The following is a 12,988-nucleotide window of genomic DNA, read 5'->3' as shown; positions in this document are numbered from 1 at the left end:
AGAAGACCCTTATAAGTAAGCTAGTTTCAGCTAAAATAATCTTAAAGAGGTGAGCACTGTGAAACAGAATTTCAATTTAAAGACCAATAGGTTATGGTGAAAGAGTAACACTTCACATTGAAATTTCATTGCCGAGGGATTATCCTTCACATATATTTATATTGAAATGTTTAGTTTTACAAATAACATATTTTCCCCATTTCCTGCTCCCAACCTCAGTTTTATACTTCCTCTGTTCTTAAAACAATACAGTGCAAAATGAAAAATTAGAGAATGTAATGCTTTAGGAAACTGGATTATTTTATGGTATTCTCATGAAAGCAAACACTGGATTTCTTGTTTTTCACCAGCCTTTCCAGAGCATAAAGGAATTCAGCTGCTTTTTCTTATCTTTGGACACCAAAATGAATTGTAATGTTTAAAATTGGAAGGTTTAGTTTTAATTTAGTATTTCTCTTCCCATCTCTGAGTAATAACAGTAATTTTTAATTTATGCACAAAACTTTAGATAAATCCTAACAAATTAAAAACCAGTCATTTATAGGTCTTTTTTTCCCCCTGAGATGTAAGGATAATTTAATGCTAAAAAAAAAAAAAACCCTTCTAATATAGCACATCAGTATCCCAAATAAAAATACTAACAAAATAATCTCAGATTGTGCCAAGCAGACATAGTAAATTTTAAAATTCATTCTTGACAAATATAAACTCTTAATAAACTAATACTAGAATGATAATTCCTTAACATGCTAAAAATTTTATCTGTTTAAATCAGTAGTCAATGATTTAGTCAAAATTACTCTTCTTAAAGGCAAAATACTTAAAACATTAAAAATCAGGAACAAAAGATGCAAACTGTTGTCACCAATCTTATTTAAAATTGTTCTAGAATATTTGAGCAATTCTGGAGGACATGAAATAGGAGTCAAAAGTATGACAGTAAAAAAGAAGAGGCAAATTTATTTTTATTTTGGTACTCATAAAAAATTTGGGAAACAACTGAAAAACTAAGAATTTAGCATCATAGGCATATGTATGTATGTGTGTAACTAACTTTTACTCTGATACTTCTACTTTGTATCAGGTATACACTTGGGGGAAAGAGGATTTACTCCAACACGATAACCACTGCAACAGTGAAATTAGTTAGATTGATCTAAACATACCCTTAAACAGAAGTAGGGGGAACCTATGTGGAGAAAATACCAAAACTGAGAAACATAGACGAGAGAGGACACACCATATTGCTTCACGAGAAAAATGAATAAAAAAGATGACAGTTCTTTCTAAATTAATACATCATTGTAAAATTCCAGTGTGATTTTAAGTCCGTGTGGAAGAATAAATGGATGCAAAAGAGAAAAGTAATAGTGATAAAATCAGCCCTACTAGACACAGATACCCTTAGTTCTAATTAATAAAATGTGATGCTGTTACAGTAGCCCCAGAACAACATTTCTTAAAAGCTGTTACAGAATGAGGTGTTACAAATCAGTGATTTTGAAATGTTGGTTGTCTCTGGTGGTGGGAGTAGGAAAAACAGTTTAGAACCTCATCTCACATCCTATTCTAAAATAAGATACAATAATGTCTTAGTCTGCTCAGACTCGTATAACAAAATACCATAGACTGGGAGGTTTAAACAACACGAATTAATTTTCTCACATTTCTGGAGGTTGGGAAGTCCATGGTCTTAGTCCTGGCCAATTCAGTTCCTGGTGAGAGCTCTCTTCCTGTTTGCAGATGGCCATCTTCTTACTGTGTTCTTACGTGGTAGACAGAGAGGTCTCTCTCTGGTGTCTCTTCATGACACTAACCCCATCATGAGGGCCTTACCCTCATGATCTTACCTCAACTGAATTAAGTCCCAAAGGCCCATCTGCAAATATTGTCATATTAGGGGTTATACAATTTAGTTCATAACAAGTAGGAAATAAAATTTAAACATGCCCGGAAGTGTAGAATAATGTAGTTTAAAACTCAGACTTTAATAAACAAATGGACATAGGGCATAATACCAGGGATATAATCAGCCAGTTCACAGACAGGAAACGCAAATGACTGAACCTATAAAAGAATTACAGGTAATTTTGGTTGTTTTTTCCACTGATATTTTTCCTCCATTTTTCAGTTTTATTAGGTAAAATTGATACAGTTTGCATATACACAATATATTGCATATAAATACATACATACAATATACTGCACATATTTTTAAAATTTACATATATGTACTATTCATTGTTTATAAGAACAGTTTAGAGCCTTAGCTTTTTAAACTTAAATTGTTATCAAAGGAATAAAGCCAACCACAAAATAAGAATCAACAGAATGTAGTAATCCAATCATAAAGGACAGTCAGATGTGCTTACACATATTCAGGAAATCAGTCATCTAAGTTATAAATAATAAATAGTTCATTTGTGTCTTTTTTTTTTTATTCCACATATAAGTGGTATCATATGGCATTTTTCTCTCTTCCTGGCTCTGCTGATGTTTTGAGAATGTAAATTGGTACAAATTTTTTGGAAATTTAATACTGCAAACATGTATTTATGTGTTTTATGCACATGTGTATACATATAGAGAGCCTTATAAATGTTCATACATCCTATTCTTGGTTTCTTTGAAGAATTTTCTCAGTCTCTATCTGCTGGTCAATGCATAAATTCTGTGAATGTAGATGGGTTTTATTTTAAATTTGAAAGTCACTGATTTAAAAAATTTTTGTTGTTATTAGTTGTATCTGAAAAGTGTATCTTTGATTCAGAAGTGTTTTCAAAATTTTTACTAAATAATGAATGTTTAACTTTTGTAAACAGCCTCCATTTGTAAAACAAAAACGGTTCTTTTATGATGTGTATGCATGATACATATCATAGTTGATATTTTATGTCTTATTATACACTGTGTGGTAAAATTAGAATTACTTAAATTTACTATCAAAACAGATCCATTATACTGTCATATAGTTTCCTTATTCAAGCATTGGCTTTAGGGTGTTCTTTTTTGTGAAATAGCTCTTCACTTTAAATATATATATGTATGTATATAATATAATCAAATATTCACTTGAGAGTTTTCCATTTGAGACTCTCTAGGTTGAGTAAGAATAAAAATTTACCCTCTTACCCCAGATAATTTTTTTAAGTTAAAAAACTGTTAATGAAAGGAAGTAAGTAGTTACGGTTCTGATGCACTTCAAAACTTTAAACCTTATTTAGGTATATTTTTATGACTGAAGTGGATATCAGATTTTTAAAATTTATTCCTTTATTTATTTAGTTATTTTTTAGAATTGAAGTGTAGTCAATTTATAATGTTGTGTTTCTGGTGTACAGCATAGTGATTCAGTTATACATATTTTTGTTTGTTTATTCTTAAAAATATACCTACTAACAGTGCATACTGTTTTATATTTGAAATTGTGACTTTTATTCTTAGTCTGAATTGGACAAGCCTAGAAGCCGGAAGAAAACACCTGTAACAGATTCAGAAGAGAAATTAGGCATGGATGACCTGACTAAGTTGGTACAGGAACAGAAACCTAAAGGCAGTCAGCGTGGACGAAAGAGAGGCCATACGGCTTCAGAATCAGATGAACAGCAGTGGCCTGAGGAAAAGAGGCTTAAAGAAGATATTTTAGAAAATGAGGATGAACAGAATAGTCCACCAAAAAAAGGTAAAAGAGGACGGCCACCAAAACCTCTTGGTGGAGGTACACCCAAAGAGGAGCCAACAATGAAAACTAAAAAAGGAAGCAAAAAAAAATCGGGACCATCAGCAGCGGAAGAAGAGGAAGAAGAAGAAAGACAAAGTGGAAACACAGAGCAGAAGTCAAAAAGCAAACAGCACCGAACTTCAAGGAGAGCACAACAGAGGTAAGTATGTGTAACTCTAAACTGCATATATTTAGTCATTATATTGTAAATCATAATTTGATACTATCCACATTTGGGTCTTCCCCAAAGCAGAGCAGAATCTCCTGAAACTAGTGCAGTTGAATCCACACAATCCACCCCACAGAAAGGACGAGGAAGACCATCAAAAACGCCATCACCATCACAACCCAAAAAAAATGTGTAAGTTGTAAATAATATTAAATTTCAAACCAGTTTCAAATTAATTTGCAAAAGTTCATAAGTTTCTAACTATACATAGGGCTGTATTTAAATCCCGTATATTTAGCCCAATTATACTAGGTAAGATAAAATTTTTATAAACTTACCTGGGTGATTGATATTCCATTCAACCCTCCGGTAACATCTGTACATTTTTGTAGGTTTTAGGCAAATCTTTATAAATGAACCCCAGAGTTTATTATTTCCAGTACAGACTTTTTGGTTCTTGAAGAGACTATAGGTATTTTAAAATAATCGTGGCATATTGACAACGTTGCCTTGTGATTCTACAGTACAGTTATTCCTCATGTCTCTTCTCAGCAACTTTAAAAAACAGCTTTTACACTTTTGTTTTCATTCTTTGAACTGTGTAGGAAAGTAACAGGCATCATTTTTCTTAAATTACATCCATAGAAATTATCATATGCTGATCTCAAGTTTTTGATGTCTTGATTTTGTTTTCCAATTAACACATCTGTATCTACATGTAGATGGTTTTGGATGTTCGCACAAGTACATGTTTATAAGAGTTACAAGAACAAATCTGTATCCAAAATTATTAAAGTCATAGGAGCATCAGTGCTCTAATTTGTAAATTTGGCACATTTTTCTCCTCAGTTATTTAAGTGGAAATAGAATAGCATGTCTTCTATTAGTCAGAAATTCTGCAGTTTTGGTGAAAGTAAATCCCAGGCAGCAGTGGCTTGACTGTTCAGAGTTGCCAACACAACCTTGGTTAAATACTTAGTTACCTTAGACATTTTTCCTGTTCCTGTGTATTCCACAGGAAGAGGAAAGGTTACCTGTGTGTCTAGTCAGTAGTTCATGCCTCCCTCCATTTAATTTTTCCCTCAGGTAAAAAATAAAGGTAAGTACATTTTTGTGGCAGCTTTATAAATGTGGTTGTATTCAACCATGGAAAAAACCACTGCTTTTGTTTTTATTTTCAAAAAATTCTTAAGGAATCTTACATTTCCATGATTAATTTTATAGCAAGAAAGCAACAAGGTAAATATCTTTCATGCTTGTAACTTCAACTTGTTTATATGTAGGCATGATAAAATTAAGGCCTTAGCTGATCATCACGTTATCCTAAAATCACCCAAGTCCTCACATGAGTGATGCAAACCAAACAAGTACTTCATCTAAAAAAACAATACAGAAATTGATTCTGTATTCTATCTTAACAGTCTAACTTCCTTTCACTGGGAAGCCCTTTTTTAGAAGGAGTGTAATAACGTATGTTATGATTTGCCTGTTTTCTTTTTCTGACCTCAGTGGAAAGATTGTATTATTTTCCATGTAATTCTTTTTTTTTTTTTTTTTTTTCTGGTTAATTCTGAAAAGCTGAATCAAGTAAAAAAAAATTATGTAGTTTGAGCATGAATTAAACAATATGTATTTTGGATTGTTTATAGAAGTGATAAATAAATTCTTAATTAAAAAAATAAATATCAAGAGATATGCATTTGATTAAATGGTGGTATCTGTTACGTTTTTTTGAGTTCCTCCTGTTTCAGAGTGTACTAGGTGCTACTTGGGAATATAGTGGTACAAAACAGACATGCTCCTTATCCTTGTGGAACTTATCTAAATGGGAATGTAGTCATTAAATAATCACACATAAATATGAAATTACAAATTTTGGTATGTGTCCTGAAGGATGAAATTAGTGTGCTGTAAGAGTACGTAATGAGAGGGAGGGCTGGGGAACTGGAAGTTTTCTCTTCGGAAAGTGACCAGTTGATTCCTTGACAGTAGTAGGAGTTAGACCAATAGAGAGCAGGGAGAGGAGCATTTCAGGTGGAGGGAACACTGTATTGGAAGGTTGTGAGATGGGAAAAATCTTGGCAACTTCGGAGAACTGAAGGAAGGCAAGGATTTTGCTGTCTCATAGTTGTGGGGAATTGGGGAATGGAAAGAAATGAGAATGAACAGGTAGGCAAAGCCTGTTTGCAAGGCCTCATATTAAGGTTTAGAGAATTACTATCAGTACAGTAGAGGGCCTTCTGTGGGTGGGCAGGGTAGTGGCATCAACCATTTTTACATTTTTAAAAGATTATGTTGTAGAGAGAAAAGGCAAGAGATAAGAATGATTTGGAAATATGTAGGAATGATGGGGATGGAGAGAAGTGAATGGATTTGAAATTTCTTTATAAGCAGAATCTTAGGACCATAGAGAGTTGTACACTATTAAGAAAGACGTGAAATTTTCTGCTTTGAGCAACTCAGTAGATAAAGATACCTTTTACTGAGTTGGGAAATACAAAAAGAAGAGTAGACTTTGGGTTATGTTTTAAAATCCTTTATGGTATTAGTCTCAGTCACACTCTTGTTATTTGGTGAGTCTTTTTATATGTAAGATTCTAGGATTAAACATATACTTTAAGGGTCTAGAATATAAGGAAAATACTGCTTGTCTTACAAAGTAATTGAGGATAAAAATGATAAATGAGAGTTCATGAAATATTTAAAGCATTTCCGCTAATGAAGTAACCTACCAGTTAAAGTCAGAATGTTCATTTTATTTTACATGTGTTTTACTCTAGCCGTGTAGGACGCTCCAAACAAGCAGCTACTAAAGAAAATGATTCAAGTGAAGAAGTAGATGTGTTTCAGGGTAGCTCTCCTGTCAATGATGATAACCCGCAGGAAGAAACAGAGGAAGAGGAAGTTTCTACAGTAAATGTATGTGTTCATGAAAGTGCTGTGTGTGATCATATGAAATATAAAATTAGAGTTGGAAAACATTTAGTCAGATCTATTTAGCACTTGCTGTTACTTAGTAATTCCAGATATTTATATTGTTTTCTTCATTAGTTTGTAGTTTTGTTTCATCTGCCAGCTTAGATAATGGAGAAACCATGCTTTATGAAAACCTGAAACCAAGTGGGAATAATAGATGTAACCTAGTGAAAGTGTAAATGTCCAGTTTAAGACCGGATGTAGAGAAGAACAATAGCAGTCTCATGTTGACACCTCAGGCATTTAAGTTCTACCTTGATCTGAGAGCTCTGGTATCTGTTATGTATGCTGTTGTTTATGTTTCATAAGTTTTTGTTTGAGTTTCCCCCTAGAAACTAACAGTCAATCGTATATAATCATGTCTTTGACTAAAATTAGCTTTTGGAATTCATAAAATTGGTAATAAACACTTCTTTTACAAAAGTAGGAACGTGATACTTCCTGAGACACTTTTTTGTTTTGTTTTAAAGTAATGAATAGCTGTGCCAGTTACATCTCAGATTTATCTCTTTGGGAGAAACGTAATAAACACGTTTAAGTGAGAGCTGTTGTCTTGATATTAGTGCTGAATCTTTGGATCAGCTCAGCCAGCCATCTTTGTTTGAGAACCTGGGTTCTGTGTTCAAGTCCCAGAGTCAATCCCTGTGTAATATAATTAGCACTTCTGTCTGCATCAGGATTCATTTATGTGAATGAGTTAATAAGACCGCAGAAAAATATGTTGAATTGTGGTCTCAAACTACTAGTTGGGCTTGTTTTTAAAACAGTTTTGGGGGAAAGTGAAAATAAGGCTGAAGAGTCCATAGCAATTGATGTGGTCATCAGATTTTAAAAAAAACACTATAAATTAATTAAAGTCCTGTTCTGTTTATTTTCCTCTTGTTAATACTGATTTTCTTTGAAATAGTTTTATGCTTTCCTTAGTGCTTGCCAGTAAATAGTAATATGTCTGAATTTCAGATTATTTATATGTGTTTGATACTTGTTAGGATCCAAACTGTTTTCTGAGAAAAACAGCTGTAATCCTAAATTCATAAGTATCAAATGTTTTCTTTTACTACAGAAACATAGGTTAAAAAGGTGATATTTGCAGTTGTCTTTCTTGCTGTTGAATTGACTTGTGTTCATTTCTCTTAAAAGTTATTGAATAGAAAAGTAAAATAGTTTTCTCTTTTGCTATCTTGGGAAAGGCTATTTATGGGCATTCAAATAGTGTATAGGTCTAAATATGTGATAACCAAAGCAGAAAGTTAACATAGTAGAAATCTTTTAAAGAACAAAAGCAAAGAAAATCAGAAACTTGTAAGAATAGTGATTGGTTAAGAAGAATAATAATTACTGCTGTGTGTAATTAATGCATTTTAATTAAGCATCTGGTGGTATTTCTTTCAAGGTGCGGCGGAGAAGTTCTAAAAGAGAAAGGCGGTGAACAAATGTCTTTAATAACTTTCTGTGAGAAAGCTTTGAAAAAAATTTTTTGTCAAGCTTCAGGCTGAGTAAAGCCTTTGATGCACAAAATGGGACTGCTGAAGAGTGGACAGTTGGACCTTACTCTGATGACCTTATGTATTTGTGGTCACACGCTTTAGCCATGCGCATGGTGATAACATTGACTATGGAGTCTTGTGAAAAAGTGTAATGTGCGATGGCTCTGTAGACACAAACTAAAGAAGAATCTTGTAAATATATTTTTTCTTTCTTTCTTTTTCTTTCTTTCTTTCTTTCTTCTTTTTTTTTTTTTTTAATGTTTCTGACTTCTAAAGTGCTTGTATAGCTTTTATCTGCGGCTTTAAACTGACAGTACCCAACTGTTTATTGGATCTATTGATTTCAAAAGAATTTGTTAGGATAGATCTTAAGCAGTAATCTGTCAGTGTTTGTATTTGTATTCTTGGCAATTTTACTGTGAAAAAAATTTTTTTCAACAAATAGTGCCATTTTTCTTGATGTCACTGTTTGTTGGAGAGTTAAAATGGTCTCTTTCCCTTGTGTGTCTGACCTAGTGTTTACTCCTGGGCACCCTTAATCTTCAGAGGTGCTAAATTGTTTGCCATTACACCTGAACAATGCCTCTGTTGGGAAGACCCCATGCAGATTGTCAAACAGTCCTGAAGTTGTTTGGTTATTTTACACCTCAGTATTGGTCCCAGAATTTTCTGCCCTTTCATGGCAATGAAAATTTTAAAGAGAGAGAGAGATTTAAAATATTTTAATTTTAAAGAGTGTGTTATAAAATAATGTACTGAATTCTTTATTCCATTTTATCATCCCTTTTCAGTTTTTATTAATCTACTGTATCAATAAAATTCTGTAATTTGAATTAGTTTTTAATAGTCTAGAATGTTATTGTGTATAGATATTTCCTCTTGAACATTATGTTCAGAAAATGCAAATTATTACACTATAATATAAAATCTGATATATACACATTAGAAAAACTTCAGTCTCCATAACAGTGTAAAGTTAATCAGAAAGAAAAAAATTTTATTGATGCAGTGTGTTTATAAAGCTGTTCTTGAAAGCAAGTGTTTTGTATTTTATAGTGAGTTGCATGTTTATGAAAAAAAGTGCTGAAAATGGGATGTGCTCTTTTCTGTAAATTCATATTTAGCCATAGTATATGATAGATCGCCCCATAACATAGTTTTTCATCAAGAGTTTATTATTGTACTTTATTTTGGAGCCAAAAACTGTTTTGGGTGGGGAGGGGCAGGGTGGGAGTGATATATCCAACTATATGAGCTACTGTAGGTATCACAGTCTTCTGAGCTTTGAATGAAATTCCACTTTGTCCAGATTGGAAGAAGTGGAAATTTATTTGGATTTAGAGCATATCTTTTTTTTTTCCTTTGTTGTAATCTGCAAAATATAGAAACAAAGGTAGTATCCTTTATGCAGTTTTCTGAACTGTATTTTCAACCAAAACATAGATTACAACTTAATGCTTATCTAAATTCATTTTAGTATTTCAGGTGCTGTTCTTTCATTTTTTCATGGTTACCATCAGAAAAGAAAATCATATTCTAACTTATTAAATTTATCACATTGAATAATGGAGCGTTTTCATGTAATACACCATTATGTTTATGGTATATTTCCAGGTTTGGTTATAATAGATGGGGGATATAATAAAGAAACTACTATTTTGGAAAATGACATTTTACTATTTTCCAATGTATATCACAATTAATGTGATTATTTTTCTTTTAAAGATTCCTTCATGTTTATGAAACGACCTTTTATTTTTAAAAAAAATTTTGAATTGTGTCTTAATCTCTCAATATTTAACTATTACTCATTTACAACAGTACTGACACCAGTGATTATGGGGGGCTGCTACATATCAAGGCAGCTAATGTTGGACCAAGATACAGTTGGTTTTTAAACGTTTCATTAGCTCAGTTCTCCCAAACACCGCTATTTCTATTTCAGCAGTACAAAGGCATGTTTTTAAATCTATAAAATAAAGAAGAAGGGATAGCTTTGTATTTTTGTCGTTGGCTACATTGCACCGGAAATGTTTATGGAAGTATATCTTTAAAACCATTTTATAAAACAATGAAAAAATGATTGTGGAGGATTTTTACTTGCATGATCATAGTTAACCAAATTTCATTGCACATTAATTCTGTACATCAGTTCACAAAAAAATGTTCATTATAGATTTTGTTTAATGCCAATGAGTCTGTGATTTTCAGCTTGTCTGTTTACTTTTTGGGAGGATTATGATGTAAATTTTCCATTTTTCTATAGAAAAATAGGTGCAATAATGATCAAAGTTTTGATGTCCTGAGTCTTCATCTTAGGGGATTATCTTACTATGTTTAAACTTAACATTTCATGTACTAACATTTGGAGAGCCACATACTATAAAGTAAAATTAAGTATGTATAAAACAGTTGCTAACAGTGGTTAGCAAACTCTTCAGTGATAATGTTCATTTTGAAAATGTATACTGTATAAAATTAAGAAAATATTTAACTCACTGTAACAAGTTCCATTATGAAAATCTTATGATTCTTCAGTGAGGTTATCTTTGCTGCACTCAGTAGCAAATGCGTTTAATCTACACTATAATAAAATTTCTTGCTGCAGTGCAACAGGAAGCTTTTTCAGTGATCTCCACTGTATATGTAAATTACAAATGTGGCTGTAAAACTTGTTCCAGTATTAAAGGTTAAATTACTTTCTGTATCTTCTTACAACTTGTAAGTTTGATTTTTAAGATTTCCTTTTGTCCATTTGAAGAATGTCAGGAATTTAAGAATTTGTTTGACTTAGGCATATCTCTGCTACCGCCATAGTATTATGTCACCATGATGAACAATTGGTATTTAGATAGATAACCAATTTTCAGACACATTTTTGAATTTTCTGTGAAGTTGAATAAACATGAAAGCTAATGTATAATTGTATTATTTTATTTATGTGAATCAATATATTTATATTTACATATGTTTACTAAATGGAGAAAGGCACATTTCAATGATTTTTAATTTGGAGGCTTTGTTCCATGAAGAAGAAATGTATTTCCTAGTAACATTTTTCAGACTTTTTGTTTAAATTTCTCATGCAAAGTCTTGGTTAACAAGAGATTTGCTAAGTATTATTTAAGTTAAAAGAGTACATAACTTGAAGAAAATAAATGTATAATATTAACTTTAAAAGTAAGCACTAAGAAAATAAGTTACTATAGTGGCAGTTTCATTAATTTATTCAGCAAATATTTATTGAGTACCTGCTCTGCTAATCTAGTTATGGAGGAGAAGGTGTGATTTGGATAGAATAGATCTCTGCTGTTGTGCAGCTTACCTTTTCCACAAGGAGGTGGAGGACTAAGGAAACAGTAAACTGTGGAGATTAGAAAAGAAAAAGGATAGAGAGTAGAAATGATTGGAGGAGAAGCCATATTATATACTTTGGAGCTATGTTTTTATTAAAATTTAGGATTGTTATATCTCTATGATGAAGTGACACTTTTATAAATATAAAACGTCACTTGTTATCTGTATGAATACTTCATGCCTACTTTATCTGATAATTGATATAACAACACCAGTTTTAACTATTGTTTTCATGACAAAACCTTTTCTGTCCTGTTATTTTCAACATATTTGTGTCCTTATGTTTAAGTGTGTGTTATATAAACATTTTATACTTCAGTTGTGTTTTTATTCAATCTTAGAATCTTTGTTCTTTAAGTAGAATGTTTAGATTATTTGCTTTTGGTGTAATTACTGATATAGTAGCTTTTTTTTTTTGATATAGTAGCATTTATTGCTATTTTCTTTTTTGCCAATTTTTCTTTATTCCTTTATTTTCTCCTTTTTCTAACTTCTTTTGGTTGAGTAAAGTACTTCTCACTATTCTGTTTTACCCTTCTATTAGCATTTTAGTTATGCCTGATTATATTATTATTTTGGTGGTTACCCTCTAGATTACATATATTTCACTTATAGCCTATACTATGTTAATATTTTTTCCCACCTTCTGAACAATGCAAGAAGTTTAAAACAGTTCAGCTTAATTTTTTGTTATATATTTTGTGGTTATATAAATATAAGTTTATCAGTGCTTTCAGTAGTAAGTGTTCTTTCCTGTTTGCTTGTACATTTTCTCTTTTCTCTGTACCTTCTTCTTTCTCTGAGAGTCTTTCTCTGTCTTAATTAGTTTTCCTTCAGCCTGAAGAAATTTTAGTATTTATAGTGCAGATCTGGTGGCAGTTAAGTCATTCAGCTTTTGTTTGTTTGAAAGATCTTAATCATACCTTTATTTTTAAAGAGCATTTTAATTGGATATGGAATTTTAGATTGGCAATTTTATTTATTTGGCAGTTTAAAAGTTGACATTCCATTGTTCTCTGATTTTCATATTTTCTGTTGTGAAGTCACCTTCAAACCTTTTTGCTCTTTGTAGGTAATACATTTTTTTTTTTTCTGGCTGCTTGTAGGATTTTCTCTTTATCTTTGTTTTTAGCAGCTTGACTATATGATCCTACTCTTCCTTACACTCATATCCAGTCTGTCATCAAGTTCTGTTGATTTTACCTTCTGATTATCCCTCAATTTTTTTTCTACTTTTTTCTTTCTTTTTTTTTTTTTTTTGCCAGTGTATCTTCTTTA

The 12,988-nt window shown here is 31.8% G+C and overlaps 1 protein-coding gene across 7 annotated transcripts in view; it reads left to right on the top strand.

Annotated features, from left to right (window-relative positions):
- The window catches only part of PDS5B (PDS5 cohesin associated factor B), a 163,850-nt gene extending 152,577 nt beyond the window's left edge, over positions 1 to 11,273 (top strand). For 3 of the 7 annotated variants that reach the window (XM_032496325.1, XM_032496322.1, XM_032496329.1), the window contains 4 exons: positions 3,445 to 3,881; positions 3,972 to 4,082; positions 6,671 to 6,809; positions 8,260 to 11,273. In XM_032496325.1, the coding sequence (XP_032352216.1) occupies positions 3,445 to 3,881; positions 3,972 to 4,082; positions 6,671 to 6,809; positions 8,260 to 8,295 (723 nt within the window). In that variant the 3' untranslated portion in view covers positions 8,296 to 11,273. Of the gene's footprint in view, positions 1 to 3,444; positions 3,882 to 3,971; positions 4,087 to 6,670; positions 6,810 to 8,259 lie in introns of those variants that run through there. The other 4 variants (XM_032496326.1, XM_032496323.1, XM_032496327.1 and 1 more) reach the window with 3 other exon arrangements.
- Positions 11,274 to 12,988: the final 1,715 nt, after the last annotated feature.

This window comes from Camelus ferus, chromosome 14, assembly GCF_009834535.1.
Source record: "Camelus ferus isolate YT-003-E chromosome 14, BCGSAC_Cfer_1.0, whole genome shotgun sequence".
Taxonomy (NCBI): domain Eukaryota; kingdom Metazoa; phylum Chordata; class Mammalia; order Artiodactyla; family Camelidae; genus Camelus; species Camelus ferus.
Note: the sequence above shows the minus strand (reverse complement) of the source record. Positions and strands in the feature narration are given on the sequence as shown.